Below are 18781 nucleotides of genomic sequence, written 5' to 3' on the forward strand. Positions count from 1 at the left end.
ACTACAAACAACCGCCACCTACTGTACGGAGAGTGTAACATCATGACTTTATACTGAAGTGTAATGTGTAGAACCTTTAAATGTTCTATAGGCTAGGGTTCCACAAGAGTTCTTCCTGAAGGGCTGTGGTTCTACCCAGAATAATTTGCTTCTGAAGAAACCTTTCTGGAATAAAGGGTTTGTGAAGACTGGGTTATTGGGTTCTTCATAAAATCCTTGGAATACAAAAACGTTCTCAGTGGAACCCCCTGGGTAGGTTCTTGTTGAAAGTGGAAAGGTTCTGGATAGAACCTCCAGGGAAGGTCCCTTGTGGATCCATTACACTATAAAAGGGTTCTCAGTAGAACCTCTCACAGGGGGTTCTTGGTGAAACGTGTCACAGGTGGTTCTAGGTAGAACCTTCCATGTTAGCTACAGTTTTACTAATAATAAAAACATTTTCTGAAATTATCTTCATAAACAAACCTCGTCACATGACGGACCAGTCAACGTGAGCGTTAACGCCACCATTTTGTCCCGTGACAGCCACCGTACTCTTGGAAATGGAGGGGTTGCAATCTGCAGTCTGACCACTAGATGTCACAAAAAGTTACACACTGCTCCTTTAAGTTAGCTAACATTAACAGTGATGCTACAGAGAGGCTGTATGGTAAAAAAAAAACAGGTAAAACAATTTCTTAATAATAATAATAATAATAATGATAATGATAATAATAATAATAACAGAAGAAGAAGGAGAATAGCTTTTATTTAAATAGCACCTTTTATACATAACATGCAACTCCAAGTGATTGATAGTATGTAGTTAAAAACAACAACACTGAATAAAAAACAAAACAAATATGCATAAATTCCTAAATTAAATAAAATGAAAAAGAATGAAAAATTGAAAGTATTGCATTAAAAAACCTATAAAGGGAATTACAAAAGGTAAATTCTTAGAACTAAAAGATCTAATAAAAAGCAGAAAACTGCAGGTAGTAAAAGTGACAGAGCAAACTAGACATGTACTTCATTATTATAATAATAATAATAATAATTATTATTATTATTATTATAGACAATAGTATTCAGAAACCTTTGGCCATATTCTGTGTCTTTCAGGTGAATCATATCAGTCATCTTGACAACAAACACACTCAGTAACATGATGCTTTTTTGTTTAATATCCAAACCTTTCATCTGAATTTTAGTAGCCAATCAGGTGATCTGATCACAAACAGGCCAATGAAAACCAGGACATATGGATGAAAAATAAAACACTGCAGCAGCACGATTAATAGATGAATCGATTAATCGCCATTGAGAATTTAAACAATTACAAATGTATTCATGGATATTTAATCAATCAGTCAGAAATGGCACTGCACCTCATTTCACATTGTTTTATCTGGTGGAGCCATTTGTTAAATAAAGAAACTTAAACTTAAAATGACCAAAAAAAGCATCTTATAAATGATTAATGATTAATTGATTGTTGGCATTTTCAACTATTAATCTATCGGTTAAGGAAAACACAAAATTTGCAGCCCTAGTTGGAGGAGGTGAGGGTGACATTTCTAACACCAGTACTTTCACCTGAGTCATAGTTCTGTAATGGAACCGTTCTTGTACTTGAGTATAAATGTTCAGTCCTCTTTCCATCACTGGTTTCAATCTGGACCCTGTCTTCACATGTTTCTGTGTGTAAGTGACTGATGGAAACAACAGTTTTTCAAATTCATGTGTGACAAGATAAGAGTGATGAAGGAAGAAACTTTCTAATGTGACCAGTGAACAGGTGTCGTAATGATGCTCGGCGTTGATTTGGACTCAGACCAGTTTAACCAGAACTCTGACTGGGAGTGGAAAAGTCAGCACTGACACTGCAGCCTGTTTGTCACTCAATACTTGTCTTTGTTTCTCACTTCGACACAAAAACTCGTTACCCATTAAATGCTATCATGCAAAAAGCAGCACATGATGATGTTTGAGGAGGAAAAGCAGCTGCGTTTAGTGAAAATGAAGTGAAACAGATGTGGAGAATCATTCAGTGCAGAGCAACACGTTAAAGTTGTGTCTACCTCAAAGACAAAGTCGTCAAATCCTGAAATCAGAGCGAGAAGAAAAACACAGAGAAAGACAGACAGATTTACATCAAACATGACATTAAAGCGTGACTGTGGACAGCAGCAGTGTCTCGCCACAGCGTCCATGTCTCTGGGACTGACGTGCTGCATCAGAGCCTCGTCTTCATGTAGGCTGTCCTCTCCAGGTTCAGCTCTGGAGCTGGAGGTCATTAAACAGAAAGAGACCGTTTGATTCAGATTCTTTATTTAACAGTAGTATATACCATACTTTAGAAATACTTTGAGTTAAAGTACATTTGTGTCAGCAAGGTTTATTTAAAGTATCAAAAGTAAAAGTGCTTATGATGCAGAAAAAAAGACTTATTTTTACTACTACTACAGCTGCATCTGTCAGTTATTCTTTTGATTACTCGATTAGTGGTTTGATTCATAAAATGTCAGAAAATAGTTCAAGTGTGTTTCCCAAAGTCCAAGAAGACGTCTTCAAATGTCTTGTTTTAGATATTCAGTCTACTGTCAGAGAGGAGAAGAGAAAACAGAAAATATTCACATTTAACAAGCTGAATTTTTTCTTAAGATAAAACAATTATCAAAACAGGTGGTCACTGATTATTGATGATAAGCAGCTCTAATTTCTATGTAGTTCTTATCAGTGGTGGACAAAGAACTCAAACCCAGTACTTGAGTCAGAGTACAGAGACTCCTGGTCAAATATTACTCAACTACACGTGAAAGTTGTTCAGTCAACATTTTACTTAAAGGAGTTAAAATACTAGAGTTCTTGCTTTTAAAAATACTTAAGTATTCAAAAGTACAAATGACAAAGTACATTTTCTACTATCAGTACATGCTGTATTGTTTTCATGATGCGTTTACAGAAGCTTGTTTGTAGAACCACTCTGCTACACAAAGTCTATAGAAACACCTTTAAAACCTTCAGCATAGAAATGAATTTGAATGAATTTGTGAGCTGCATCAGGCAGGAAGCTGAAAGTTAAAATGTTGCTTTCAAAATAAAAGCTGTTAAGTGCAACTACGGCGTTGAGCTGGACAGAATAACACAACTCATACTGCTGGTGGCTAACAGCGGCAGAGGTGACACATCTATGGATCCTAGATGGTCAATCCAGCCATGTCCGTTTCTATCCTCACCTCCTCATCTCAAACAAATTGATATACATATTGGATGGATAGTAGGAATTCATGCATTAATACATTTAATATCAAGTTAGAACATCGGTGCATTAGCAGGGCAGTAGCTACACACGAAGCACACTGAGGTCAGGGAATTTTAGCAGCCTGGGGGCAGCTGACACTAAACCAGGGTTGAAATTATTTTAGTTTTAGTAGATATAAAGTTGATTAATGCATTAATTCAATTTCGTCAGTTATTTTACAATGAAATGTCAAGCAAATGTCAAACATTCATTGGTTTTGGCTTGATGCTTTTCTCTGTTTTATATTATAGAAAAGTGAGTATCTTTGGTTTGATCATCAGATGAAACAAGCATTATAATTATGTATTCTTGCATAATTTATAGACAAGAATGTTATCATCAAAGAAAATATTGAGAAAAAAAAAGTAGATTAACTGACAATGAAATGCATGTCATGGGTTGATTCTGGTCTTTGTATATTTCTTCATTATTTAATGAATTCTATTTGTGGTGGTATATTTTTTGTTGAAAGAGAGTTAAATGCATAAAGAGCAACTCCACAGAGAATTCTCTCTCATTTGTCTATTATTTCACATATATATCGCTATTAAAAGGTGGGAAAATAAATCTCTCCACCGTCTTCTTATGTGTTTAATTTTCAATAGACCTTTTCAGTGCGTGAAGTAATAGTGTAACTACTTACTAAGGAAACTAATTAAAGGTTCTGTTTCATTCAGGTTGGCTGTGATACACTGAATGGAATGGGACCTTTAGTAACACCTGTATTTACTGTTTCATATCAATATGGCTGCCGTCAACAGGGTGTACCATGGTGTATCAATAGTGTTTTTGGTTCTTCAGTTTGTTAAACAAAAATGTGAAAAATCAGAGTAAATAAAATATTGGTTTATTACTGTCAATGGTGATGTCTATCATTATGAAGTGACTTTCTTTTCTTTGTGGTTGGAGTCATGACCTCAAACAATATAGCTTGGTACGGTCAGTTATTCGTTAAATAAATAAAGGCATTTTATTTTGAAAGCAGGAGTCGGAAGTGTAGTGGTATTTTATTTCAGCTGCACCTTCATCTTACCTGTTGGTGCGCGCGACTGGTGTGGGCCAGTCCGGAGTGTGGCGGCGGTAAGTCGCCGTGCAGGTTCTCCCGGTGAGTCAGTCCTCCAGCAGCTACAGACACAACAACTGAAGCTGTCAGTTAACTGGGACTTCAGTCACAGACGCCATGAGTAAATCCAGCACGCTCAAAATAAAAGGCTTGTTTAAAATAAAGTCAACCGACAAAGACAGTAAGGAGAAGAAACGAGATGGAGCAGCGACCACCAGCCCCGGAGACAAGTCCGGAACTTTACCGACGAGTCCCGGGCCCCTCAGCCCGGGAGACAGCGTCACGTTGCCCGGTGATGTTTTCCCCGTGTCCCCGAAAGAAAAGAAGGGAAAGAAGCTGCTGTCGTTCAGGTTGAAACGGAAGAAATCCAAACGCAAAGAGGCTGAAGGAGGAGACGTGTTGTTCCCTGAGACTGATGAGCTGGACAGCTTCAACACCTACAGGTGACATTATTATCCAATCAGTTTCAGTCCTGTTCTAACAATGTCGTAGTTTTAAATCAACAAACCACTGCAGGTACAGTGTTGACAAGTAACTTAGGACATTTACTGCAATATTTTACGTAAGTACAGTTTGGAGCAGGGGTGGAGGTAAATAATTACAAATACTCAATTTACTGTAAGTAGTTGGGCACTTTGAATAAGGAAACCTAAACTTCAAACGGGAAAAACGGGAAAAATTAGAGGAAAAAAAAGCATTCTTTGTATTTTATAGCCCAAATTATTAATGATAAATCGATTGTATTGTTGAGTATTTTCAACTGTCGTTTAATGCACACAGTTTGAGGAGGTGACTGAGCAGAATACAGAAAGAACTGGAAGTAAATTAGACTGAAGATTTGCAGAAACAGAAACCTTGTTTATTGAAAAGCTGATATCGATAATATATTAAACTTAAACGGGATAACAGTAACTAATACACCGAGTAGTTTTTGAAAAGAAAACTTGGCACTTTAGTAGTTTTCTAACACCAATACTTGTACTTGTGTTAATTGAGTAATGTTTTACTAATTCACCAGCACCTGTACTTGATTACAGATTTTCAGTACTCTTCTACTACTGGTTTTGAGGTACTTGCACTTTACTTTAGTATTTCCATTGTTGCTACTTTATACTATATATATTTGACAGGTGTAGTTACTTTTCTGATGATTTGACACAATGGATAATACAGAAATGCTTAAAGATAAGATACAGCACAATATTAGAGATTAAACCAGCAGTTTGCAACCTTTTTGGTTTTCGAGCTCCTGCAGAAAACAGTTTGTTGTGGTAACATTTCAGTTTTTTTCCTCTAAACCTCTCACATGATTTTGTCTCATTAAATGTTAAAAAATATTCATACATTTTAACAAAAAAAGCAAAGATCAGAGAAGAATTCTGAAAACTCTCCCATTAATCATCTCACAACCCCTTAGATTTATCTGGCGACCCTTTGGAGGAGCTTGACCCCTAGCTTGGAAACCACTGGATTTAACTGTATAACTGTCAGGCCAGACTGATACTGGATGTTTGGGGCTGATACTGATACCGATATTAGGAAATTTAATAATTCAGATATCAATATATTGACTGATATTCTTTATGTAGTATGTTCGAATAATTAGAATACAGATACATGTCCACTGGCATTTTTAATGATTTTAAATATCTATAAATAAGAAAACACAAGCAGAGCGTGGAGGCTGCCTTGTTGCACCACCATCTGTCTACAGCAGTTACATCTATGTATATGTAGAGACATGAAATGAAAACAACAATTCTTATTTTCAGCTGATTATACACTAATGAAAACATACGTATGAATATTCGTCCCATTTCTCACATATTATGCAAATAAATCCCTGTTATTCTTACACACTGGACCATTAAGACACAGAAACAAAATGCTGCCTATGAAATTAACAGATACAAACAAAACATGATTTCATATTGGTGCACGTCGGATAACATACAGCCGATACTGATATAAACCAGTTCAAACTAGCTCCCTCTGCAGCAGCTACAGCAGTAACATGCAGCACACTGAGGATGTACCTGTGACTAATTTCCCTGTTGGTTAGACACAGATTTGAATTTAGATTAGTCGACTTGTCCGACAGCAAGAAAACTCTCAGAAAGCACAGTTTATTAATTAATACTGATAAACCTCGTCCCAAAATCCTGCGCGCATTACGAGTCATTTGAAGCCCTGAATTACATTCTCTAATGATCTAATCGTATTATAAATGCTGCTGAAATGTGCGCCATGCATTATTAAGATTGCACATTATCCTTAAAAACATAACAGCAAGTCACGAAATGCTTCAGCTTTTCACACCGAACAGGTTCGCAGCATCTGCAGGTGACAGCGTTCTTTACCTGGAGCTGATGTTAACAACACCCTGTGGTTAACGTTACCTGTGCTAGCATCAGCAGCCTGCTCTGCTCGCAGGTTGATGTCCCTGCCGGGACTGTTTGTGGTTCCTCACCGATGCAGTTGAGTGGTTATATGCCAATTTATTCTTACACTGATTACATTCAGTCTTATTTTCTTTGTCTGCGTCAAAATACTGACGAGCTGTGCTGTTGAGCTGCCATCTGTCCAGTTTTGCTGATAAGAACATCTGCCAAGCCACTGCTGCAGGTGGGCGGCTGCAGAACAGCTTAGAGGCAACAGGTAGCTGGCATTGTACTCGAATAAAATATTGATGAGTACTATTTCTGGTGGCAACGTGTAATCGTAGAGACGACTAATTTCATACTTAGAATTAAGTAGAATTTTTCATGCAAGACTTTTACTTGCAATGGAATATTTTTACTTCGCTCTATTGGTGCTTTTACTTTTTAATACTTCTTTCACACTGTACAGATCACAGTCTCTCTTTTACAATGATAGTCTTAAGAGCCCTTATCAGGAACTATCTTTGCTGTGAAATATAATCTACTTATTTCTATTAGATCAGTTTACTCTGGTGGTTCAGTTACACCTGAGCAAAACCATCAATTCAAACCAAAATCATACATTTCTTATATGTAAATAGAAGTCAGTTAATAGTGAAGTGCACGGGACTCCTGGAAGTTTTTAGGCCACTCCTGTGGAAACCAGTGCAGCGTATTTGACAAGCTGACTGAAGTGAGGGAAGCAGTGAAGTGTGCGAGTAGAAACCTCTCGCAGCGCGGCTGTTTCCCCCCCGGCACTAACCACCGTGGCACTGAGCTGTGGCTGAGCTAGTTTAGTCATGCATCGCTCTTGTTGGTTGCCAGTTTGAAAATGCAGAGAGGTAAACAGACACGGTGCTGAGAGCGTGTAGCTGAACAGGCTTCACATTATGCAGTTCACATATTTAATTTGACATATCGGTCTCCTCCTCTGCAGGAAGTTGTGGAAACACAGATTGATTCCATCCTGATTAGGTACCTTTGGGCAAAATATTTGGCCCCCACCTCTTCATTCGTTTCTCACTGGCCAACAGCACCAGACTGCGGCGCCTCCATGTGAACGTGGAGAAGTGTGTGACTGTGAAGCAGTAAATATCCACTCTGAGTCACTCTTCCCTGGATAAATTAAAGATTCAAAATAAGCTGGTTAACCTCAAGTGGTCACAATAATGACAGAAGAAAAGTTTCCATTTCTTTATTTATCCCAGATATTCCACGTCTCTTTTTATTTTTCTTCCAATGTGTATTCAAATCCATATTTGTCTTTGTGCTAACCAGCTGTTGATTGGTTGTGATCTTTTGCATCTGACTCAGGCGCTATTGTCACATGTTGTCAGGTTAACCTACATTTACAAATGCTGTTATGAAATGAGAAAAGCAAGCATTGCATAACATTCAGCGCTTATATGAAAAACCTGCCATGCAGGTATGACACATTTTCCTGCTCAGTCCAATTATACGTTGTTCAGCTGAGTTGATGTTGTGTCTAAGCTGGTCTGGATCTGAGTAAACATGGCTGAGGACACTTGCACACATGTGAAACTGTGCACAAGGTGAGAGAGATCAGATGAGGTGAAAGATATGAATTCCATTGTCGCTTTTTTATTAACTTTACATCATATGATGTAGAGATGCACATTTCATTTTGTGACTGATTGTCCCCACTCAGCCCAATCAGGCGTAATGTTGTAACACTGTCGCTTTGTGTTTTGTGCTTTGATGCATCAAATTAATGGTCTTTATTCAGAGATAAACCCATTAATCACTAACGTTAGTTTCAAAGCTGCTGTGATTAACTGGTCTTTGCTCCCCAAACATCTGCAGGCAAGTCCATCTCCATTACACTGGGAACTTTCAAGTGCAATATGGCGTCTCTTTATAGATAAAAACGCTTTTTATTTGACTGCTCACTGTGGTCGCTAAGACTGATGGCGTAGGAGAATTGTAAAACAAGCTGAAAGACACACAACCGTACCGTAACAATGATGTTTAAAGTTGTCATGGCTCATACGTCCAACACAGGTGGTGAAACATACTTGTCTCATTGCAGTGATGCTTCTGGGCTCCTGACCTGCGTTTCAACAGTTCAGCAGTGATTATAAGACATTTAACCAGCAGGCAACAAACATTTCAATCCAATATTTTCACTGGAGCTGAAACAATTACACTAGTTGATGAACAGATTAGCTTATTGACAGAACTCTTCTTTACAAAACTGCTCCCAGCAGTCTGCCTGTCTGTCTGTCTCTGTCTGTCTGTCTGTCTGTCTGTCTGCCTGCCTGTCTGCCTGTCTGTCTGTCTGTCTGTCTGTCTGTCTCTGTCTGTCTGTCTGTCTGTCTGTCTGTCTGCCTGCCTGTCTGCCTGTCTGTCTGTCTGTCTGTCTGTCTGCCTGCCTGCCTGCCTGCCTGTCTGTCTGTCTGTCTGTCTGTCTGCCTGCCTGCCTGCCTGCCTGCCTGTCTGTCTGTCTGCCTGCCTGCCTGCCTGCCTGCCTGTCTGTCTGTCTGTCTGTCTGCCTGTCTGTCTGCCTGTCTGTCTGTCTGTCTGCCTGTCTGTCTGTCTGTCTGTCTGCCTGTCTGTCTGTCTGTCTGTCTGTCTGTCCATCTAGCCACCTAATTTACTGTACAGTTTTGGTATATAGGTTGCTGTTTTTGTGAGTAGCATAAAGGAGACTACAACTATCACGGTGCTGTCAGATAATAAACAAATGAACCTTGTAAACGTAGAACTTTATTAAGCCATGCACACTAGAGTGACCCTGCTTTTTTTTCCTCTAAGTGAGGAAATATTCACAGATGGCACAACATAATTTTTAGCAGCAGTTTGGTTTGTCCCTGACTGCGAAACCTCTTTATCAGCCTACATGAGTACGTTTTACCAGTAAGACTCGTGTTTTAATGCCTTTTTTCATCATCTTTGAAAAACATCACATTTTCACACAGTCAGAGAAAGTTAAGTTTTGCGTCCTGTTCAGTTGTAAAATCAGGCATCATGGAGCTTCTCCTGGCTGCAGACACTGTCTGGCGTCGCCTGGCCTGCACGCTCTGCGCTGTCGTGCCATGAATAAAGGATTTATTTTGACCAAACCAGAGTTTGTATCGCTTTAAAAAAAAGTCTCACGCCGTAGTGATCATTTCCATAATGTTGTCAGACACAATCTGAGCCTGTCAGTGGCAGAAACACACAAACAAGGAAGTGTCACTTGCCGTTCACACTTTGTAGTGAATTCTGGTGAATTGGCCGACTGCAGCCTGCCCTTTGTTTCTATCACTCTTCTCTGTTCATTCACAGTTATCTTTGTGGTTTGTGGTGATTTAGAGATGCTGTTTGTCAAGTTTATAGTCTGTCATGGTGCTTTGCTCCGTACATCGACGCTCTTAAAATACAAGAACTGAAACTTGTTTACCAGCCACTTGTTTTACTTGTCTCTCAACAGCACATGTTGTCCTGATGACTTAAAAAAGTGTCTCAGCTAATATGAAAATATATTGATGATTCCCCTTATTTTTAATTCCTTATTGAACTGAACTGTGTATTTTTGTAAGTTTCTGTCTGCTTTACCCTGTTATTGTAATGCACCTGACTTTCAAAGGAATATTCATACTCCTTCCTACACTTTTTCATGCATTTTTCAACTTTCATCTACAAGGGATGTTCCTGGTGACTAATTTCCCTGTCGATTAAATAACAATAAGAAAACACTCAGAAGGCAGTTAGAATTGAGGTTAATTTATTAATTGAATCTGAAAACATACTGTGTGTATTAAGAGCCATTTGAAGCCGTTAATCACAGTTTACAATCGCCAGATCATGTTTTAAATACCACTTTGCACTGTGCAGTACAGACATTACACATTAACATACAAAACATGACGACAACTCACTAAATGCTTCACTTTTTCAGACCAAAGAGGATCACAGTGTCTGTGGGTAAAGGACCCAGAGCTGGTGTTAGCTGCAGCCTGACACACAGTGTGTCTAACGTTAGCGTTAGCTGCAGCCTGACACACAGTGTGGCTAACGTTAGCGTTAGCTGCAGCCTGACACACAGTGTGTCTAACGTTAGCGTTAGCTGCAGCCTGACACACAGTGTGGCTAACGTTAGCGTTAGCTGCAGCCTGACACACAGTGTGTCTAACGTTAGCGTTAGCTGCAGCCTGACACACAGTGTGGCTAACGTTAGCGTTAGCTGCAGCCTGACACACAGTGTGGCTAATGTTAGCAGTGCTAACAGCAGCAGCGTCTCTGCAGGTTGATCATGTTTGTGTTCAGTGTGGTCACATGTTACTCCAGTCGAGTGATTATATTCCAGTTACTGGTTACAGTCTACATTCAACATTATTTCCATGTTCTAGATTCAAACACTGCCCATCTGTGCTGGTTTTACAAGCTGTCAGCTGTCTGACTTTGCTGATATAAATTACCGGGTTTGCCTGGGGCATCGGGGCATCTGCACTCAGGGTGTACGCCGAGAGGGGCTGCCGTCTGACAGTGCCGCAGCCCCAACTAGTAGCAGGTGACTGCATAACATCTTAGAGGCAACAGTTAACTGGCATTGTGCATGAATGAAATAGTGTTTAAAAAGTTTAAACGACTAGTATTTCTGGTACCGACTAGCGACGGTGGTGACGTTTAATCATGTAGTTGACTAATTGCACACATCCCTGTTCGATTGCATGGCTGCAGTAAAACCATCTTTATAAGTGATAACTTGAAGCACATAAAGAGGAAACACAGGCAGGAGTGAGAGCAAGTTGCTGTGTTCATGGTTATCCTCTGTGTTTTTGTCACTTTGAAACTTTCTAACAAATAATAAGTTTTTAGGTTAGTATGACCGTACAGAATAATGAATGTAATTGTACCTCAATGCTGCAATCTAGTATTCTAACTTAATTTTACATTACATTTTTGGTAATTGTTCGTTTATTGGAGGTTTATTTAACTAAGAATTCCCTTGAGATTGAAATGTCTTTTTTGAGGGAGACCTGGCCAAGAAGCACACTAGTTATAGTTTAAACAGACAGGAAATACAAAAACACGTAGACCCCCGAACAACAATATCATCGTCCACCGTGATGTTTGATTGTGGACATTGTCATATCCCAGTTCAAAAGATATCTCTCAACCCTAAAGCTTTATTTAACTTTTACTTCAGTTCATCATCAGCTTTTTGTCATCCAGCATTCACGCTGCAGTTTCTTCAGAAATTTCTTCTCTAGTTCTGAAATCAATCAGTGCAATCTATTTTAATCATCTGAACCAACAGGAAGTTCGTTATTGTGGTTTGGCTTCTTCACCAACACAGTCGATGCAGTTTAAAAGTGTGACTTCATACCTGATCTGTTTGTTTTGGATAAAATGGACCCTGGCCATTTGCCCAGTTAGTATGGATTGTTTGAGGTGGTGTGGAAGCTGTCAATCAAACCCTTCACTTGAACAACTTGGACCAAGATCAGTTAAAAAAGTGGGACTCTGGAATCTGCTGACATTTGTTTGTAGTGTGAAGGCAGTCGAATCAACCACAGAATTTTATGACAGCAGATGTGTGATTTTAAAAGCTAAACTATTGATCAATCCATCTTCTGATTGTGAAATCTGTCCAGGAAGTGATCTATACTGTAAGCATATATGGGCTGTAAAATTATTTTAGAAATAGTTTAATAACCAACGTAAAATATATACATGTCAGCATAGGTATTTTCACCGATTAATAGGTCATAAGCTTTAACTCTGTATACTTTGTCAGTTCATTAAGTCCATTCTCACAGTAATATACCCAGAAGCCTCAGCGTACATGACACCTCCTTTTTGTCTTGTCTCTAGCTGTTAGTCATGATTATAACATGCAGTCAGTTTGCTCTTTTTGAGAACATGGAACATAAACATCAGAGAACCCTGTCGATCACCAGAATTTGATTTCCCAAAGTGATGATGCACTGATGATGCAGGATGACAGTAGTCTAAACTGTCCAATCACCGTCTGTAAAACTTCATGTTTTTACTTCTCTTAGTTTGTTTGAAAAAAAAAAAAAAGGTCAGTGAGTGTTCCTGTACTGTAAATCCTGTTGAGAGATGAACAGGTGAATGTGTGTCTTCGTTAGTATGAACTGCTAATTACGAACTCGTCAATCCGTACTATGACTTTTTATGATGCCATTTTGCCAAAATGTAAACAGTTACAGGCTGGGGAAAGATGGAGCTCAAGTTGTTGCCGTCAGCTAACTCACCGACTCATGCAACATTATACTTCCTGTTCACATCACCCAAAGCACTCAGGTTATGGGAACTGTAGTTCTAAAACTTGAGCATAATTATCCTCTAAATTGAAATAGAGGGTTGATGGGGAAGTTTCTTGATTTGTCAAGTGTCTAACTTGCTGGTTAAAACACATTCCTTATTATTACCTGCTGCCACAGCACGTGGCTGGTGTTGTTTTCACCGTGCGCGTCTGTGTGCGTGTCATTACGGCAAAATGCGGTCCTGGAGTCACCTGCTTAAGTGGGAAATACTCGAGTTGGCTTCGAATGCTTTGCCAGGTGTGTCTATGTCAACACAATAGTGTCAACACAATAGTACAGGTCTGTAGTTGAGATCAGAAGGAAAGCCATATTCAAACATGGGTGTAGTCAAACCCATGAGTACCCAGCATTTTTCGGGCAAGTGGGTCAGAAATCCGCTCAACGTCAATTTTTACTTGCCCCTGTATAAATTATTAGTCGTTATCAAACGACAGAAGAAGAAAGACTTAAGTCGATTGTCATGTCTAATGTTAGTGGTTGATTTTGTGTTTTATTTAAACCCCTGACCGCTAAACAGCAGTGTTGTTATGCATCTTCCCTGTTCAGATTGCATAAACACTAAAACTTTTTAAACTGATTTTATTTGTATGGTGGTGTGTTCTTTACACTTTGACAGTTTTCTTCAAATTAGATTTAAATAATAGCATTATGTCACCTTGCTTACAGTATCAGAATATATTGCAATATATTTAATCGTACAGTAGAGTTGGACTATATGTTAAAATTTTCCAAACAATCGTTGTCAGCCCGTCCTTCAGTGATTGGTGATATCTTCTTTCCCCTCCCACCTCCTCCCATCCTCTCGGGTCTCAGCTGGGAGATGAGAGCAAACGGTGAATTTCCTGTGTTACACATGCTGTGTGCGTTCACTACATCCAATAGACAAAATAAACTCCATTCAAAATTTGGTCTTACGCTTATTTTCCATTTTAAACGGAGAAATACAACCGTACACCTTTTGAATTCAAGTTTCTCTCTTTTATCGAATTAAGACGACTTTAAATGGCTTGTTAACTCCTTGGAAAACACACTTAATTCAAACTTCACAGAAAAACTCACCAAACTGTCTTTGTTAGTCTGTCCACTCTTCCAGCGATCACCAACTCTGGTTTGGTCAAAATAAATCTTTAATTGGCCACGTGAAAAGAGTGTAAAGAGTCTGACTCTGCAGGCTGTTTACGTCTCACTCCTCACTTCGCTCACTCATGGTGGGCTGAGTGGGCGTGTCCTGCGCCGCTGGATGAGAGCGCGGTGCAGAGCAGAGGCTGTCAGTCTGCAGACTATTACATCAGAACAATAAAATAACAAATATCACTCCAACAATTGGCCTAAAAAGCAACTGGTGATCGATTCAGCCCATCGACGATAGACAGTATATTCATCCAATCGCCCAGCCCTATTTTACAGCCGGATTCTTGCCAATAAAAAGCCCCGATGGTTATCAAAACAAAACTGCATTTCATGATAGATGCTTTTATTTATATCAACCACTTCTAGTGGCCAAAACCAGATTTATTTTTTGTGCCATACAATACCATCCTTTATGACGAAGGAATACGAAGTTCATTTACTATGAAGTAATAAATAAACGTTATTATTAATTACACTGCTGCAATTTGCTAGTTTGAAGACAGATTAGACAGATTTCAGTTCCAGAAGTTAACAGTTAAAGACTCTTAACTAACTAGCAGTGTTCACTCATGTAACTGATAGACCAGTCTTTCCACATCTCTAAGCTGTGGTGTTCATTGACAACCGTCACTATCAGTAACATAAATTCAACTGCATATGACAAAACGGTGTTTGTTTTCACCTGTCATTCAAAGTTCAGTCAGTGTCACACTTTGCTTCATTCACACTTAATGCCACTGCATGTTTTTACTGTAGATTTACTGTTCCAACTTTTGAGCTTATGAACTTTTTATCCATGCCAAGAAACTGACAGGCATCAGTATATCTGGTCTCCATCAATGGGATTCATGCTTAGTAAGTTTGTGCAGGGTTGAGCAAACACACACACCTGGACCATTCAGGCATGCATTCCCTGTATTTTGTACCTGTGGCACAGAATGAAGTACAACACTGTAAAACATACCTGGCTTTTGCAAAAGAATGAGAACACTTTAGTTTGAAGCATGTTTGTTTGTCAAAACGACAGAGGTGAATTATGTCACAGCACTTTTCGTTTTCCAGGCCTGTGACTTCCTGGAATCTGAGCAGTATAGCACTCCAAACCTCTCACGTTCTGACGGAACAGGAAAAGTACAGTCTGTTCCAACTCACTGATAGAACCGAGGGATTAGAAAACACTCAGTGTGTTGGTGGCTTGTTTGTTTGAGTATTAAGGTGTAAGAATATGTGCTTGGGCCTTTCTTCATAAAAAAAAAAAATCTGTATAACCCCATTTCATTGGACAGCTTTAAACCAATGGGTGGAAGCTCATGCAGTGTTCCAAGATAATCTAATCTAGCAGACTAGATAAAACCGTCACACCCTTCATCAGAGGCTCCTGCCACTATAATCTTTAGAGGTTTCTTAAGGTGAAGGTGTGGAGTTTGAAAGCTAAGATGAACAGGTCATAATTTTTGTGGTCCCATCAGAATACAAGAACTAACAAGTACATCACCATTAATGCAGTCACTCAGGCCTGTATTTGGATCAATTAAAACATGAATATGATGATCCTGACTCAGCTTCATGTTGTGCAATAAGTGTGTATACAGTATTAGCGCAGTTTATAAAGATAGCTCAGCTTACTTGGAGATTATCTTATTATTTTAACCAAGTTTTATTCATGTCTATTCAGATTATTTCAATGCATTTTGAGCTTTTTGGCAAATCTGTGTCTCTAAGATTCTGACATTGATCGTGTCTTGTAAATATGCAGGAAAAGCCACCTTAACACAAGGACGGTGTTCGTATTTTGGAATAAAGCGAACAGGGCTGTGTTAAAAAAACGGATTAATTGATTCAAGTTGATTTTCCTTTACCTGGTTTGATATCATTTCATAAAATCCCAGACTCGATCTTTTAATATTGGAGGTAGGGTTGTTGGTGGTGCTTATTTACTTGCGGTTAGCAAATAACAACACAGACTAAAGTTAGTTCTGATGTGTGGTTTTTCAGAATCCAAGCTGATGTCTTCAAATAGCTTGTTTTATCAGTAAATATGATAACAAACTAAGAAAAATAGGAAATCTTATTTTAAAGACTGAAAACAACATTTTCTGACATTTTTGCGTAAAAAATACTTCAGTGATTAATTAATAATTGTAATAGTTTAATATATATATTTTACCACTTACCCAGTTGAGCAAGCAAGTTGCTAGATTTACTAGCCCATCAGTTCCTAACCTGGGGTCCAGGCCCCCCTAAAGCTGGATTTATGCTCACCATAGTGTGCCTGGTGCACGAAAAAACATCATATCCCGTGTCAGCTCAGGCACCAGGGCTCCAAAACGTGTCATGTAACTTGGTTGTGCACCTCTGGATTTGTGTAAGCTGTTGGCCCCAGCATGAGCCGCGCCTCTCATTTCAACAAGGAGAAAGACTGGCGAGCAGGATCACATGTACAAATATCATATGTTAAGACCATTGTGAAGTGATGGGACACTATTATCTCAGCTACAGAAAGATTTAAAGATGTCTGCAGTATATAGTGTCACTGCATGTGTTCAAACAAGATAAATGATAAAATGCCTGTGATATAGTGTATAATAAAAATAATTATTGTAATGAAATACCCTTCAGTCTCTCCTCAGGGATCCTACAGCCTTTTATGAGTAAAATTAAAACACTTTCAAGGTATCAAAACAAAAAAAAATTCCAGAGTCTCTAAGCCTTTATTATCTCATCTAAATTATTATGAATGCAATTACAAATTCCTTTATACCCACAGAAATATTGTCACTTGATTCTACCAGCTGTTCATAACTGTGATTGTATGTTTTGATCATGAGCAAGAGATCATCTGGACTTATTTATGAATGACAAATATGATGATGAGATTTTAATGTGTTTCATGGTTTACATGAGAGGTTATGTATTTTGGGAACTTAATTAAGATTACAAAAGTTAAACAGCAGTGTTCAGGTACCAGACTTATTGTATGTATTTCATTTTTATTTTTGATTTTGACTTGATTTGTTAGGAAGAAGTTAATTATTTATACATTCAGCTATATGATATTCATTTATAGTCATGTTTGTGTCCACCTGATGACTTTAAGTCCATTAGTCACTGTTGTATGTGTCTTTGGTCTTGACCAACTCATCCTAATAAAGAATATTAATAAGGTTTTTACATGCTATATGTATCTGCAGCTGCATGTCCTTGTCAGTAGGATGCATCCTCCTCACGATATGTCTGTATTCTCCAATGAGATGCGTCTCTCAACGTAATAGTCAGAACATCAGCGACAAGCTTCGGTCAGCAGGAGCAGACACATAGACGAACACTCACATTCACACCTACAGACAATTCAGAGTCACCAGTTAGCCTGCATGTCTGTGGACTGTGGGAGGAAGCTGGAGAACCCGGAGAGAACCCACGCAGACACGGGGAGAACATGCAAACTCCGCACAGAAAGGCCCCGCCCCAGCGAGCCGGGGATTGAACTCAGGACCTTCTTGCTGTGAGGCGGCAGTGCTGACCACGGCACCACCGTGACGCCCCGAAAACTGCAACATGCTGAGCGTAAACATCACCATGCCGTGTGAATTCAGTGTTTTAGCTAACTAAGTTGCACTCACTCAGTCGCAGTGTGCTGATGAACTAGTTTTAGCACCACAGCATCCTTGGCCTCAAGATTCCTTACATAAAAAATGCGTTTGCGTTAAGATGAGATGCTGAAAAATGAAACTGAGAACATAAGTGTAACTATTGATTAGCTGTATGGTAATGAGGGTAATATCATGTGATAGATGGAGCTACAGCTCACTACAAACTTCTAAGCTAAACATTTCATCACAGTCAACAGTTAATATAGAACTGACTAAGAGTTCAGTGCTGAGCAGCTGAGCCGATTTACTGAGAGGACAAACCTGTGTTGTTAGATCTGGAGGCTCAGACTCTGAAAGTGAAAGTGTTCGTGTGCATAATGTGGTGTGAGAAGCGGTTGGCTGGCTGTCCTGAGCACATCTGCTCACACCTGCTCATTCACATGCAAACAGAGACGACACAGGTCTTCGACAAACGGCGACATTTATAAAATGATGTATGTCATTTACACATTCAAATCGAGGTACAAGTAAATATTCTTTATGTTAAAATTTCCATTATGTGTTTACGGGCTGGTTCACACCTGAAGTCTGGTTCCTGAATCAAACCGGTATGAGATAGTTGCGCTGTTTCAATTTTCCAACTGATTCAATTTGCATTTACAAAGGCAAAACTCAAACGGTCCAGAAATTGTAAACACAAGTCACGATGGAAATAACATTCGATTATTGGTCATTCATTGGCACAAACATCCATTTGGACCTTATTAGATTCGTAGCAAAGGTTGTCGTAGGCAACTGGACTTGATAGTCCATCAAGTCCAGTTGCCTACGACAACCTTTGCTATGAATACCATGACCTGGATGACTGAGAGCCTTCACAGACACATTATTAGATTATTAAATTAGACATTATTAGATTACGGTCAAGGTCACTGTGAACTTAAGTTTGTCCTGTTCTTGTGATCCAATGTCTCAGGAATGTCTTTGTCTTCTTC

At 39.0% G+C, this 18781-nt stretch overlaps 1 protein-coding gene across 1 annotated transcript in view; it reads left to right on the forward strand.

Annotated features, from left to right (window-relative positions):
* Nucleotides 1-4451: 4451 nt before the first annotated feature.
* crybg1a (crystallin beta-gamma domain containing 1a) overlaps nt 4452-18781 on the forward strand; it is a 58838-nt gene continuing 44508 nt past the window's right edge. The window contains exon 1 of the mRNA XM_084742357.1: nt 4452-4792. Within this exon, the coding sequence (XP_084598483.1) occupies nt 4467-4792 (326 nt within the window). The 5' untranslated portion in view covers nt 4452-4466. The remainder of the gene's footprint in view (nt 4793-18781) is intronic.

Source organism: Lutjanus erythropterus, chromosome 18 (assembly GCF_056507025.1).
Source record: "Lutjanus erythropterus isolate fLutEry1 chromosome 18, fLutEry1.hap2, whole genome shotgun sequence".
NCBI classification, from domain to species: domain Eukaryota; kingdom Metazoa; phylum Chordata; class Actinopteri; order Lutjaniformes; family Lutjanidae; genus Lutjanus; species Lutjanus erythropterus.